The 15,158-nt window shown below is 33.8% G+C and overlaps 1 protein-coding gene across 2 annotated transcripts in view; it reads right to left on the reverse strand.

Moving 5' to 3' along the window:
* Nucleotides 1–13,599: 13,599 nt before the first annotated feature.
* LOC121132561 (uncharacterized) overlaps nucleotides 13,600–15,158 on the reverse strand; it is an 80,134-nt gene continuing 78,575 nt past the window's right edge. For both annotated transcript variants that reach the window (XM_040727992.2, XM_071894167.1), the window contains one exon: nucleotides 13,600–13,961. In XM_040727992.2, coding sequence (XP_040583926.1) covers nucleotides 13,702–13,961 — 260 coding nt within the window. In that variant the 3' untranslated portion in view covers nucleotides 13,600–13,701. The remainder of the gene's footprint in view (nucleotides 13,962–15,158) is intronic.

Consider the following 15,158-nt stretch of genomic DNA (forward strand, 5'->3'; position numbering starts at 1 on the left):
ACGTAAGGGACATTAGCCCTCTCTGAGGCCAAACACTTGTCGTTCTGGATGTGGTGGAATCTGTCGGCAGTACATTGTTTCTCATCCGAATAAAAGCTGATTCGGTTATCATGGGATTTCAAATCATTCAGTTATTTTCTTCCCTGGGTGGCCTTCATTTAGTCTGTAAGGATATGTCTTTTGTAGAGGGGATATGACTTCATTCTCAAGTCAGGTTTCCTTATTGTTCAGAATGTAGTTAAACCGGATTTACCTGAACGACCCTATATTGTAAAGTTAGGTGCAGTAATGCTAAATGGTCGCATTTTAGGAATATTAAAAATAAAGAAACAGAAAATCTATATTGAAGTGTGCCTCTCTCAGACAGGTAAAAAATGTTAGATTACTCTCTCGTAGGATGCACAAATGTATACTGACTGGTCAAGAGCTGCTAGATGGGATTGCGTGCACGTGATAGTATCCCAGTCAGAGACTCAACCATTTAAATAAATAGTTTTTATTTAATTGAATGTGGGTTGATGAAGAAAACATATGCAGAATAATTAACAATATAAATACATTTACAACACACGAGTAACCTCATGACTACGTAAACTGTCGAATACTTTACAATATACAAATTAATTAGTAATGAAACAAGAAACATTACAGAAAATACAATCCTAAACACATACACGTACAAAGCAAAACTCTATAAAATTGTATTGTGTCCTTATTTGTAGTAAATGATACGGAGTTTTTAGGATTTTGAAGTATTAAAGACGGAGTAGTATGATTCAAGTTTGTTTCTTCAGATGCTGCTTCTAAGGTTGGTAATAAAGTCCGTAATTATTCACCAAAAAACGCTTTAGCTGGGGATTTTTTATTGGTTGTAGTGACATGGATCGCAAATACATAATAGATTCGTAGAAGCCGTTCTTAGATTTTAATTTCTTAAGTAGCTTTTTAATAGAATTAAGAGCAGACTCGGAAATTGAGTTAGATTATGGATTGTAAGATGAGGGTGTGATGTGTAGAATTTTGTGATCACTGTCAAGATATTTAAATCCTGAGTGAAATTGTGGACCATTATCGGGGATGATGTTATTAGGATATCCAAGCCTGAAGAATAAATTTTGAAGTTTTGATATTATAGTTGACATTTTCACGTTTACTATTTGTTCAACAAATGGGTAAAGACTTAATTTATCTACGACAACTAAATATTTTTGACCCTTACATTCAAATATTTCCATACAGTTAGTCTGACAAGGGCGACATGGATCTGAGTAACTTTGCTCTTGAGTTTCATGTTGTGATTTTGAAGTGTGACAAACTTAACAATTGTTTATAAGGTTCGTGATTTCCCTGAGGCATTCCAGGGCATAAGAATAAGTTTGAAGTCTAGTTTTGGTTATTCCGTGATGTGCTCTATGAAGGAGAGTAAGAATTTTCTTTCGAGCAGAGTGTGGTACGACAAGACGATGATCACCTTGGTACGTGATTAATGTATCTGAAGAGACACTATCAATTTTTAAGCGAGAGAGATCGTCCCACATCGAAGAGAATTGACGGGATGGATGTGACTCTTGAAGGCATTGTGGATGGGATCCAGCTCTTAAGGTTGCAATGATATAAATATTGGGGATTAGAGACTGCCAAACACATGAGACTATTCTCATACTCTTCCAATACAGGTTTGGACGGGAGCTCGGCAGCTAAATCTTTCTTTCCTGACATCCAACTAATTTTAATATTGTATCCAAGAAGTTTTTCTCCGAGTCTCATTAGACGTGGATTTTTAATTTTGTATACATCTTTTTGAAAGAGCCCTATGAGAGGTCGATGATTGACAATAGCAGAGAACGAATTTATTTCCTGAAGAAGGAATTTACATTTTTTCACTGCTCTAACAAGTGCTAAAAGTTATAACTATTTTGTTGCATAACAAGACTGAGTTTCTGTTAGAGAAAATGATCCACACTGGATTATTTGGGAATCAGGATGTAAGGATAAAAGTGATGATGTATTCGAAGTAACTGTTAAAGATGAGTTCTTAGATTGTAGAATGAGTAAGAGTCCAATTCCATGAAGACGGAGATGCGATTGTGTCCCGTAGTACAGAGAAAACTGTGTGTATTTTTCAAAAATTCCATGATACATTTTGATAGATGAGCTAAGCCAGGTAAGAATGTAGATAATTGGTTTATTACACCTACTAAACTTCGACACTCAGTTACATTTTTGTGGCATGAAAAGGATTTAATGGCACTAATCCGATTCCTGGGAGGAAAGATTTTACCTTCAGAAAGTTAATAACCGGTGAATTGTACATTATTCCTAACTTGAAGTTTCCTATTAGATACAGTTATAGAGTGTTCTTTAGTATTTAAAAGGAAAAGAATGAGTCTTTCAAGCAGTATATTGAAATTCGGTGAGCGGATGAGGGTACAACGTCCAAACGAATATTAAATTGATCGGACATAGCACTGATACCGAATTTTGTCTTCAGCTATCATTATTGAACTGGCGTCTGCTTAAATGATAACATCACTCTCTTCCAACAAAAAAAACGAAGTTTCTATCCTGGAGAATGTTGTGAACAATTGGAAGTAATAAATAACAAAAACCTTTTGGTGTTTCGCTTGCATAATTGACTCCACTCGTTCGAATCTTCATATCACTGTGAGAACCTCTCGTAGGAATTTCCCACCTAAGGGACTTCTCAAAAGAGCAGAAGATATCAACGACCCCCTTTGAAAGGCTTTTTATTCTTTCCGAATATATTGTCAACTTTTCCAGAATCCTTCTAAGACCTTTGTAAGGCTCACTCTTGTACTTGCTATCTAAAAACATTGAGAGATGAGAGCTCCAGAAATGTTCTTACGTTCAAAGTTGCCTTATCCAGGAGGAGTTAAGAGATTTCCATAAAATTTTAAATGATATGACGGAAAGGCCGCCACATTTTAGGGGATTATGAATTCTCTTCACTGATATATTATTTTTCTTATTTAATTTTAAAAAAGTCATCTCTGTCAGTGGTCAATGTCTGTGTTGCAATTTTCCGTTCCGATTTTAATGGACTCCCCGGTAGCAACGGTGTAGGATGAGTAAATACATTAATGTGCACCCTTTCTAATTAATTGTTCTGTTATTTTATCAATAATAATATGAATATCATTCAATACTCCCCATAAATAAGCTCTATTTTGATATATATATTAATATTGTAGAGGGTCAAACCTTCTGATAATTAGCCGAGTTTGAATTTTTTTTTTGTAAGGAATAGAAATGATTGTTATTGCATCAGTCTTGGCCATGGATGAAAATAATATCTATAGGTGTTTTTATTTTTTTTTAAGCTGTTATCAGTATTAGTTTAGCCTTAAGAAATGATATATAATCAGAATAATAATTACAAATGAATAACTAGTGTCTGTGCTCATGAAAAACGAAGAGTAACATTGAGGTGTTGCTCAGAAGCTCTGAGTCAAGTCATTGTTGGACTCAGAGTAGAATTGAAAGTAAATCAGAGTATAATTTTTGCCCTTTTCCTTGTTTATTTCCTTCTCTCTCTCTCCCTTGTCACAGCTGCTTGTAGCTATCTAATGAAATGTTATGACAGCTAAGAACCTCTCCTCCAAAAAATCTTCAAAATTGTCAGCGTTACCATTTACATATATATATTCGGTTTCTTTTATTAATATGCCCAAGGTACAAAAGATTTTCACCACTAGTTATAAGGATAGCTTAAATAAATATGTATTTACTATTTATTCTAAGGAGTGCTCTGTCGTTTGTCTCTTGATTTTAATTTAATTTCTGTGTGTTTAGTGTTTTTAATTAAGTTTTTGTTTACAAATAAGTTATTATAAGTGTGTTTTTATCATAAGGTTGTGGATTATCAGTGATATATTTATCTATTCCTGAGGATTTGACTATCATAGATATTTTATTTTGTTTTCTTTTTATCAGCTATTTTCCCTTTTGTGTTCTTCCTCCTGAATGGATATATTAAATAAAAAAATCTTTCGATAGAGTGAAATTACTTATTGAAAGTGGGCAGATCTATGTAAAAAAAAAATTGGAATTGCTATAGTCAGTCTCTAAAGGTCGAGTCATATTAATACCGAAGAAAGGGAATAGTTTTGATCTAAATGATTGGAGACCCATAACAGTCTTAAAAGAATCATATAGGGTCCTTACGGGTGTTATTGCCAGACAAATAGAGCCGATTCTAAAAAAAAATGATTGGAGCCCATCAGAAAGTATTTTTGAAAAACATATAGACTTTATATATGTCACGCAACATTCAATGTTTGGTATAATAATTGGGTTCGAATGATATTTTTGGTGCTATTATGACAATAGATTTCAATTAAGCGTTGTATTCTAATGTTGATCAACAAATCCTTTATTCTGTCAAACAATTACTACCCACTTGTTTTTTTAACCCAGTGAGGTCATTGTTATTACATGGTACTTAAAAAATCACCTTGAATAGTCTTGAAAGGTCTCCAATTCGTCTTAAAAGGAACTGCAGACAGGGATGGACGGCAGATCCACTTCTTTTTATTACTGCAATCGAGAATTGTTCAGGATATTAGGCGAAAATACTCGGGATTTAAAGTTATCGAAAGTACAAACATCTTTTATACCTCTATCCCGATAATATAACTATTAATGTGAAAGGGAATTCGGAATCACAGTTGAAGAAGAGGATTGAAATTTTACATTTCTTCTTTACTAAGTACAGGATAATCTCAAGTTTGGAATTAAATAAAAAGAAAGTATTAAGCCTCCCATTTAGGCAGTGCGAAGGATTCGTAAATTTAGGGATATGTGGTTAAGGATAGAATAAAGGCTATTTGAACTAATTGGGAAAGATATAGAGAGTCTGTTTCATATAAAAACTATTTAGAAATGTTTTTAAACTTTAGGATAGTTGAAAGGAGGAGATTAAACGTACAGACTCGTGTCGACATGTACAAGGTAAAATTGATTCCTTCAGTGATTTATTTAGTATTTAGACTAGCCAATTGGGACATCTAATGAGCTTATGAAGTTTGGCTACAGAAGTTCTTTCAGCGAAGTTATATTTAGGCTCTAAAAAGGGCAAGGAAACAACATGGAAGGGAACTAGTTTAATTAGGTAATGCTCTTCATAAAATATACAGGAAAATTATGATTAATTTATTCTGTAATCAAGAAAAAAAAATGGTACCCATCATCTCTTACAGTAAAATCTATGGATTCATTATGATAAGAACAGATATATCTGAATTATCTTCTTTTTGACATTTATACCAAAGTATCTAGTGGAAAGTTTTTCCTCGTATGACTACGGTTCTACTGTGGACATTATTCGTCCATTTTCAAAAAAAAAGAAGGCGTTCTTTGGACCTCATGATAGCTCAATTAGTCTCGAGGTTGAGGCTCTTTCCAAAGAAATTTAAACTATCCATGATATGATTATAATCATAATGAGGAACAAGGGTTAAGTCGGGAAAATTTTATAACCCTCTACTAAGGGCAAACTAAGTTTCATAAACTCGCCTATACCTTGGCATTCAAGGATGTTGCTTTAGTCTCCCTTGGAATATAATGCAAAGAAAATTTGTGAAGTATACTATATCATTCTTGAACTGTTGCAAACATGGTGGTAAAGGTAATAATGGAGTCCCTCACTTTCGTAAAGGAGGATAAGAAATTTATGGATCAGTTCAAAATTTTAGACGCCTTTATTTTTTTAAAGGTCTTCATTTAAAAAAAAATCATAAGAAATTAGGTAATTATATTTACTAAAAAATAAATAATATTGTAGTTTCAAATTAGTTCCAAAAGGCATCTTTAGTCACAAACGTACACTAAAAATCTATACAATAAATAACCCTTAAGAAGATAAGATTAATAAAAGACACCAACAATAAAATAAAAACTTAAATTACCCAAAAAGTCAGAAATCTAAAACGAAGACCTAAGATTGTCTTATTTTTATGTCTATTGACAATCTTGATAATGCTGTTTAAAATTTTAATGTACTTGATAGTTTTCTGTAAAATACCGTACAATATCCAACGCTATATCGAACGTCAATGCATCAGCCTCAGGAACTTTAAAATCTTAACCCAGCTGTGATAAGTATGCCTCTTAACTCCATATCTTTCCACAGTCTGTGCATTTGCAAGACGTCCAGTGGTATCATTTCCAAGATAAATTCTTCAGAGTGGGCCTCTCCAACTGTTTCGGTCCTCAAACCAGATGGAAGAGTTCGGGTTTGTATCAACTTCAACCAAACTATCTCTCTAGAGCTGAACAAGTTGTTGCTACCACTCCCTCATCCAGATGAATTGTTTGCAGACATTGTACAAGCCCGGTTCTTCTTCAAATTAGATTTTACAAGATCTTAGGAGCAGTATTAGTTAGAAAAAAAATCAAAGGAATTTTGCTCAGTGAGGACTTTTAGATATAATGTCTTACCTTGTGGTCTTGATTGGTACCTGCTATCGCGCAGGCAATTCAAGAGAAGTTATGAGTGGTATTCGGGGTGTGAAGATTTACATAGATGATGTCCTCATATTCTAAAAGTAAGGAGGAACCCTTTCGAATTTTAAATGAAGTGTTCAGTCAAATCTCGAATGCTGGAGGTCATCTGAAGCCCATCAAGTGTATCTTGATGGGTGAGGCATTAACTTATTTAGGGTTTTTTCATATCTCTTAGTGGCAGATCCCTGGATCCAGAGAAAATTCGACCGATTCTGGACTTCCCTGTTCCTGTATCGTGTACTGAGGTGAAATCGTTCTTAGACCACATACAATACTATGGCCATTTTGTACCACATCTATCAGTAGATGCTTCTCCCCTTCACAAACTGACGAAGAAGGACGTGGTCTTCTCGTGGTCTGAAAAAAGACAGGGGAGTCTTCAAAATGTAAAGTCCGCTAAAGGTAACTCACCTGCTCTCACTCATTATAATCCGTCTCTGCCGTTGGTGTTGTCAACCAATGACTCGCCTTCTGGTCTTGTGACCATTTTAGCACTGTTGGAAAATGGTATAGAGCTAGGGCGTTTGTTTCAAGGAGGTTATCAAAGAGCGAAGCTAATTACTGGTGGATAGGAGATGGGGAGGGGGGTCCAAAATTGACAAAGGAGCAACGGGAATTATTTATGGGTTGAAGAAAGATATTGGTTCATATTCATAAGATATTATATTCCGGATCAAGACAGACCACAAACCACTTCAATATATTCTCAACCCATGTAAAGATTTGCCAAGTGTTGTCTCTGCCTTCTCACTAGGTTTCAATATTATTGTCGGTGCATGTGAATCCCATCGATCAATCCCACGCGGATACTTTTTGCCGAGTACCAGTCGACGATCCTCCATGTCTGGATGACCCCACGGAGTTACTACAATGCAGAGCTATCTCGAGCTAATGCTCTTCTGAATCGTCCTTCCGGTACGCTTTACAGGAGGATCAAGAGCCTTACAACGCTGTGGAGACTGTTAAATCGGATGTATCGGACAGTGCCATCCTCAAGACCTACTCCCAAAGAAAGAAAAGTTTGTCCCTCAAGAATGGCTTGTTATTTTGGGTTGTCTGCCTCATCGTCCTTCTTCCCTTGAGAAAAGAAGTTTATTGAAGAGTTACGTTTGACGCATCGATACTTGGCAAAAATGAAGTCTGTGGTTCAAAGTGAGATTTGGTGGCCCAAGTTAGATAATAATATTGAAGATTTCGTATCGGTGTGTCGCAAATGCCAGGAGAGTGATCCTGCCCCGGCATCACAATTCACTCCTTACTTACCTGCGAAGGAATGGGAGAGACCCCACTTGAATTATGGAAAAATAAAGGAGAAGAATTCTTAGTGCTAATGGATGCTGGGCCCAAGTGGATAGAAGCGGCGTAAATGCCGAATACATCATCAGAAGCTACACTTGGGCAACATTTTGCGTGGTTTTCACATTTTTGATTCCCAGAGAGGGTTTATTTGGAAATTGGTGTACAATTTATTAGTGACTTCTTCAAATCCAAGATGTCCGAATGGGAGGTAGAAAACTTCTTTTCTCCCCCATATCTTCTGCAGAGAGACGAGTATGAATAATTAAGGACTCTATTAAGAAGAATCTAGAAGCATCATTGGATGCCTCGCCTGTGGTAAAGCACTGCAGAATTGTTGTGTCACACCGAATCTGTATGCGGCTGGATGGTTTCCTGCCTTCTTCTTCTTCTCCTGATTCCTGTTTTTCTTCACGACAAAAGGAAAAATTCAAAATCAAAATGGCCGATTGGTATATGTGGTACGGCCCTCGCCAGCCTAAGTGGATTGCTGGGACCATAGAAAGGAAGGCTGGAAATGGGTTGTAGTCGATTCGAACCCCACAAGGTATAGCAAAAAGGCAAGTTAATGTACATGTCCTCGTGTCAGAAGTTGAATGAGGCATGGTTTTATGTATTATCGTCTTTTTATTTACTTTTATATATATGACGTATGAATTAGTTTTTAGTAATAGTCAATGAATGTACCTTTTATCAAAAAGAGTCCACTTGTATATATATTTTATTATCAGGGTCTATGTACATCCTTTTATATTAGTAATCCCTTACAAATAGAATTCATTGTATGATTGTGTGCACCCAATCTAATCGTCTCCTTTATTACCTTTTCCTCCCGGTTTGTAATTCCGTATTTAGGTAGCGGTCATGGAACGCTACACGCCCTTTATTTAAAACTGAACTCTGCAGTACCGTCAAATTCAGTCCTGCATATTGGTCCTAAAACCATATAAAATTCAGTCCTTGATGATGTCACTCAAACTTTATTTTTGGTTGTTGTTTGTTATCTGTTCAAGTTATGACAGTCTTGAGAACTGATAGGATCTATCCTAAGACTGGACTGGACCAAATAAATAAGAACCAAAATAACACTGGTTTTCAGCCTTACCCCATCCCACAAAGTGCCCACGTGGTTTTTGCACGTCTCCAAATGGCTTTAAATAAACATAAATAAACTTTATATCTCAAATGAGATATAATTATCGATATTTGAATTAAACACATCAAACATTCCCACAGATTATAATTTTTATATGTGATGACTAGTGGTTGATACTCCTTAAAAATGTTTGAATACATACCACAAATAAACCATAATTTATTTAGTTTTAAAATGTCATATTCATTTAGATCACCGTGAGATATTCCTCATGTGGTTTCAAATCATTTTTAAACCACAAACATTTTTTTTATATAATATGTTTATTTCATTTTAATTACATATTTCTTCAAGGTTTTCATTTGTCAATATTTATTAATTTTGACGACTATTGTCATGATAGGTATAGTTCACCGTTACTATAATGCTAACATAAAGGAAAATGATGGTGCAACGTCATCTGTAGTATCATTAAAAGCGACATCTTGTGTACGAAAAAGAATACTCCACGACCATGTATCTCCTACAGCTAACAAGCACGTTTCATTATTCCGTTTAAAAGCTTTATTGCTCACTCATACGTTATAATTTTCAAAATAGAAGGCAATAATTAATAAGAACAACAATACTTGGGTACATTGTATAAGTTTGTCCGTACGTCATACCGTCTCTTGCTCCTATCTCGAAATTAAGAGACAGCGATAGTGGATATTTGAAATTCAATTATTGCAACATTTTAATAATAAGAAAATAACTTTGCAAAGCGAAGAATATATTATTGGAGTATTAAGAGAGGAACTTCGACTTTTTCGAGATATTTGGGCATTTAGCACTTTGGCGGATAATGAAAATAAATGGAAGGTCTCATTATTTGGAGGAAGTTGTTCTTATAAAGTTCTTATAAAGTATGGAGGGAGTCTCGAAGTAGATCTGTTGACTGAGAGATGAGGCCGGAAGAGATACCTTTCCATTAAGTAAAGCACTACAACTTTTTCTTATAGTTATCTACCATGACCCATTAAAAGTGGGTATAACTTTGGCTTGAAATGCGTATATACCTCTAAAACTCAATCATTTGATCAAAAATCATCTACTTATTGAACATCTCCCTTATGGCATCCACCTAGTATAGTATATGTTTCTGGGACGCCTAAATTGTATTCATGGTTGTGGAGTACTGCCCAAGAAAATCAGAGCTGGTAGTTAAAATATTCCCTGCATATATATGATATATGCAGAGAATTCTTGACGCATGTAATAATCACGTTTACACCTTTTATTGTTGAATATATTGGTGCCTCTTGAAGGAATTATGTAAAAAATGACAAAAATATATTTTTTTTAGCTTTTTTTCAACCAATCTGTCCATTGGTATTTCCTCATGTAGGAATATAAATTTTACATGATTATTCAATGTTTATAGAGTTCTATGAATATAAGTACTGGTATGAAGACAAAAACAAGGGATTAGTGTTAATTTCCTTAATTGTAAGGCGTGTGCAGGATTATATATATATATGGGAGAGGGTTTCGTTTTTGGAATTTTTTTTAAATAGTATCCAACACTTAAACTTTTTGGGAAAAAATTAACAGTTATTCCCAAAAAATAAATTACATTTTTCGGATAAAAATTAAATTCAAAATATTATTTGGGAAAAAAATTCAAAAATCCCTATGTATTCACAGGAAATTAAATTTTTTAGAAAAAAAAAATTTATACGTCGTGTGAGATGACGAACGACTTAAGGCATCTTACATCTAAGATCCTTGCGAAATTAAGGGAAGATTTTCCTTTTCAGGCCTATGGAAGGATGAATGGAGGCGGCCATAGCAAGAAATTTATTAGCATTAATTAAAAAGTCAATAATGATTAATAAAAGGGATGGATGCACGAGGCGTTCGGAGACCCTGAAATATCGCCTGGCTTTTTACCTCATATCAATTGGATATTTTAATGAAGGAATATGGTTCCTACTCGACAACCCAATTTTACAAAGCTTCTTAAAAAACCAATAATTTGGTTCAAAGAACTACAGAAGACGCACAGAATCATCCCAACGAAGAAGTGTGAACTCATCTTTTATTGTTCAAAGCTATCTTATGTCCTATTAATCATTTATTTCTTTTCTTTTGATATATTTAAATATCTTTTATAAAAATGGCTGAAACATTGGGAACAATAATAATTTAAAAAAAAAAAAATTCAAATATAAAATTTTTTGAAATAAAAAATCAAATGATAAATTTTCTAGTAAAAAGCAAAAAATATTTAATATGGAGAGGGCTACAGCCCTCCAGCCCACCCCTGCGGATTTCCCTGGATTATCAATTTGATTTTCCTTTTCTTCTATTTTACACAATGAAAATGCTTACAATTTACATCTATAGTTATAAGTGTAAGTTTTTGTGTGAGTTGGAGTAGAATTGATGATATATATCAGAGTAATTCCTCCGAATGTTTTTATAATTAAACGTCATTACAGCTAAGTGATTCTCCTCCCAAAGATTTTTCAAATTATCAGGGTCACCATGTTCACTTTCGGTTTCTTTTATATTTGCATACTGGTAGTACATGACCTATGTATAACTGCTTAGTTTATAGAAAAAGGACAAAAAAGTGCAGGGGTAAACACGATCGAGCATTATTGTATTTGTCATTTTTTTTACAACAATAAACCTTTTTAGGAAAGACCAATGGAACATATTTGAAAGAGTGTTTATTTATATAAAATAATTAATCAATAATAATTTATAATATCTTGCCTTATGTTGATTATTTTTTAGGTACTGTTATTTTATTTTTTTCATAAAATTGTGAAATTTACAACGTCAAAGGACTCAGACTTTATATTTCTTCATGGCTTACCAAAAAAAACACACACATTTTTTCACCGTATCCCCAAAAATTTCGAAAGAGATCATTTTAAAAACCAGTGTAATGTATTTTCATCATCCGATGTACATATGAATTATATTTGAATCTAAAAATAAACGGAATTTATTGCCATAGATACAATAAGACTTTTATTTCTTCCAGCGAAATACTTTATGCGCCAAAAATAAAAATTGCATTTACTATTCTCATTACTAATTTCGCATTCAATTGTGTTTTTTTTTTCATCAAGAAAGGATTAAAATGTATTTCTATTTTGATTGGCAATACTTCCATAAACGGATTTGTTTATTCATACATATGGTTGTAAATTGTAAGCATTTATTAGCGTTTTGTTGTTTGTAGATAGAATAGTGTGTTTTTGTTTTCTGAAAGCTGTTGTCAATATTGAGTCATTCTTGAGGAAGGAAAAGATACTGGTCAAATAGATATATCCGGATAAATGCATAAGGAAGCCATTGGGGTCAAGTCCGCGCCCAAATATGACAGGTTGAAAGTCTTAGAAAAAAAACACATTTGTTTCCGATTTGGACGCAAAAATGTCAGCAACTACCACAAAAGCAATGCAAAGAGTGACTGCAGCTGAATTAGGTCGAACAAGAAACGGCGCCAGGGTCTTTGTATGGATAAGTGTCCTCATTGATAAATCAATGAGGATACTCGTGTAAATATAATTCTCCAATATTTTTGATATTTCGTGGTATCCAAAGTTAAGAAACATGATTCAAATAATGTCTGAAATTAAAAATGATAATTTGAAACTTGTCGGAGTTTATGAATTTTGGGCAAATTTTGATTGAGTTTTTAAATCACTAATTACCTCTTTATTCGATGTTCCTTTCAAAATATTTTGTTACACACTCCTTACTGATACATTAGTCAATGAGTTTATTTTATAAAAATACTCAATATACCACACGATTTCTATATAATGTACATGAAAGTAAACATCTCTTCGATCTGCTTGATGATGTGTAACTTAACCTATAGGTTCGAACTTAATCTTGAATGAGTCCTTTCAAAATAGACTGTTACTCTTTACTCCTTTGTGCTTATTCACACGATTACTACTTTATTTTTTCAATATTTTCTACAAAATTATTTTTTCCACGCCTAATAATCTGATCCAACATCGCCCAAGTATTGCTAAAATTTATTAAACATCGAAAACAGACAGACAAACTTTGCTTAAATAATATAAATAAGTACTTCCCTTTTTCTTTTTTTCTTTTTTAATATGACGCTCTGAGCTTTAGCTAAACATGTTTATTGTTTCCTTGTTATTTCTTAGATCAAGTAGTTTTGCATTTCAAAGATATTAAGCTCACGCTTAAAATATGACCGCAACAGACAAACATACTTTGCTTTATGAAATAGATTTGCCAAAGTTTTCATTTAAGCATTATTTTAAAGATTTTCTGTTTCTTTTTTGAAAATATAAAAAATCGTAGGCAGAGATTCTTAATGACATCTTTCAAGCCATATTTTTAATATATCCGTCTTGAATTGAGATATATAAACCTTTTTACTATCAACTCTTTAGCATCTCACGTATAACTAACCATTATTTTTTTTAAATATGACATGCTGAGCTTTAGAACAGCACACTCATTGCTACATTTTTTATTTCTTAAATCATGGTGTAACTCTCAAAAATGAGGTATCGGTTAGACATCCAAACAAACAATGCTACATGAACATAGATAATGTAAGCCTTATTTCAAATCCTAAATGAGTCATTGGCCTTATTCTCCGTAATAAGCCAAATGAGTGGAAATATATCTCAATATTATATTTGTACATATTTATTTTAAAAAAAAAAACATATTCATTATAGTCATTCAAATAATTTCATAGCAATATTCATTTTTCAGTTACATAACTGAAATCCTTAAACGGACTCCTTAAACGACTCTCCACCATTTTTCTCACATTTCTCCAGACAGGAACCACAGTCCTTGGGTGTTCCAAAGCACTCTCCTCCAAACACTGGTGAGAAACAGGAACCTAAAACATTCCCACTCAGAGGTGAGCTGGACTTGAGACGCACACTACATCCTCCAGTTGGTTTACATGTATAATGGCAGGTTTTTGAATCTGGACCTTTGGACGAACTTTCCTTATTTTGAAGTGGAGTTTTGCGGATGTCATCTTTTACAAACATGGGTTGAAGGAAAATAGAAATAAATAATAATTAAATAGGGATAAAATATACATAATGTTTCTAGGAAGGTTGGCAGAAGGAATAATGTCATATGTAGAGAATTGCAGAAAGGAAAATTGTCATTGGCGAAAAATTGCCCGTATTAATACTATATATAGAGAGAGATTTATCTATCAATTCATTCCATCTATAGATAGAACTGACCCATTTAAGGATACGTTGATAGTTTTTTCCTTTGCAGAAGACTGTTGATCTTAGATATTCGCCGTCAAATCTCCCATTGCAAAAAGTATTGAGAAATTAAGATGGGTCCTTTATTGGTCTTGAAACAGGGGTGGGGTTATACTGCACCACCAATTGACATGGACCCTATGCTCTAATATATAAGGCTCTTTGAAGTGGCAGCAGAGATTTTTAACTTGACTCAGGGTTTTACGGTTATTGCACACAAATCCCGCGTACATGGCGTGATTTTGTGCTATCAGGAGGAATTTTTTTTTATTTTGCCCGTCTTCAAAAATCCCATCATGAAAATCGCCCACAATCATACTATATTTATAGTGATAAATCTAACTATCTGTCCCATCTACATATTGGTCTGATCCATCTAAGTGTCTACTGATATTTTTCCTATCTGTAGTGTTTTGGAATGGAAATGTGGAAATTAGAATGAGTATTTTATTCTTTCTTATTTTAAAGATAAGAAAATTATCAACATATATTTTTGTAGATGGGACAGATCATTAGGTGAATCAACATTAATTTAGTATAGCCAAGAGCAACTTTGTAGATGGGCGAAAACAAAATTACTCCCTAATTTTCAAAATTGCAATCTAGACACACGGATACCACTGGGACAATGAGGCAGATTAAAACCACCGTCGCCACATCAAAAATGCTAGAGGTTACCAGGTTGTGTAGTATAAATTTGAGGCCTCAAGGCTTTTTTTAATGTTCCTTTAATTGGTTAGATGGAGTTGCACTGATTAAGAATAAGTAAATATATTATATTACTACAATTCTTCCTTTTGACCTAGGAATTGTCTTTGAAGTCAATATACATACCTTTGCTATGAGTGAGAATATAAAAAACCTACGCAAATTAAGTTCAAGATGATAATTTATCCATAGCAACTACGTCGTTCCATAACCCCACTTTAGCTTCAAGAAATCATAAAAGAACC

The sequence above is a fragment of the Lepeophtheirus salmonis genome, chromosome 2 (genome assembly GCF_016086655.4).
Source record: "Lepeophtheirus salmonis chromosome 2, UVic_Lsal_1.4, whole genome shotgun sequence".
Taxonomy (NCBI): Eukaryota; Metazoa; Arthropoda; class Copepoda; order Siphonostomatoida; family Caligidae; genus Lepeophtheirus; species Lepeophtheirus salmonis.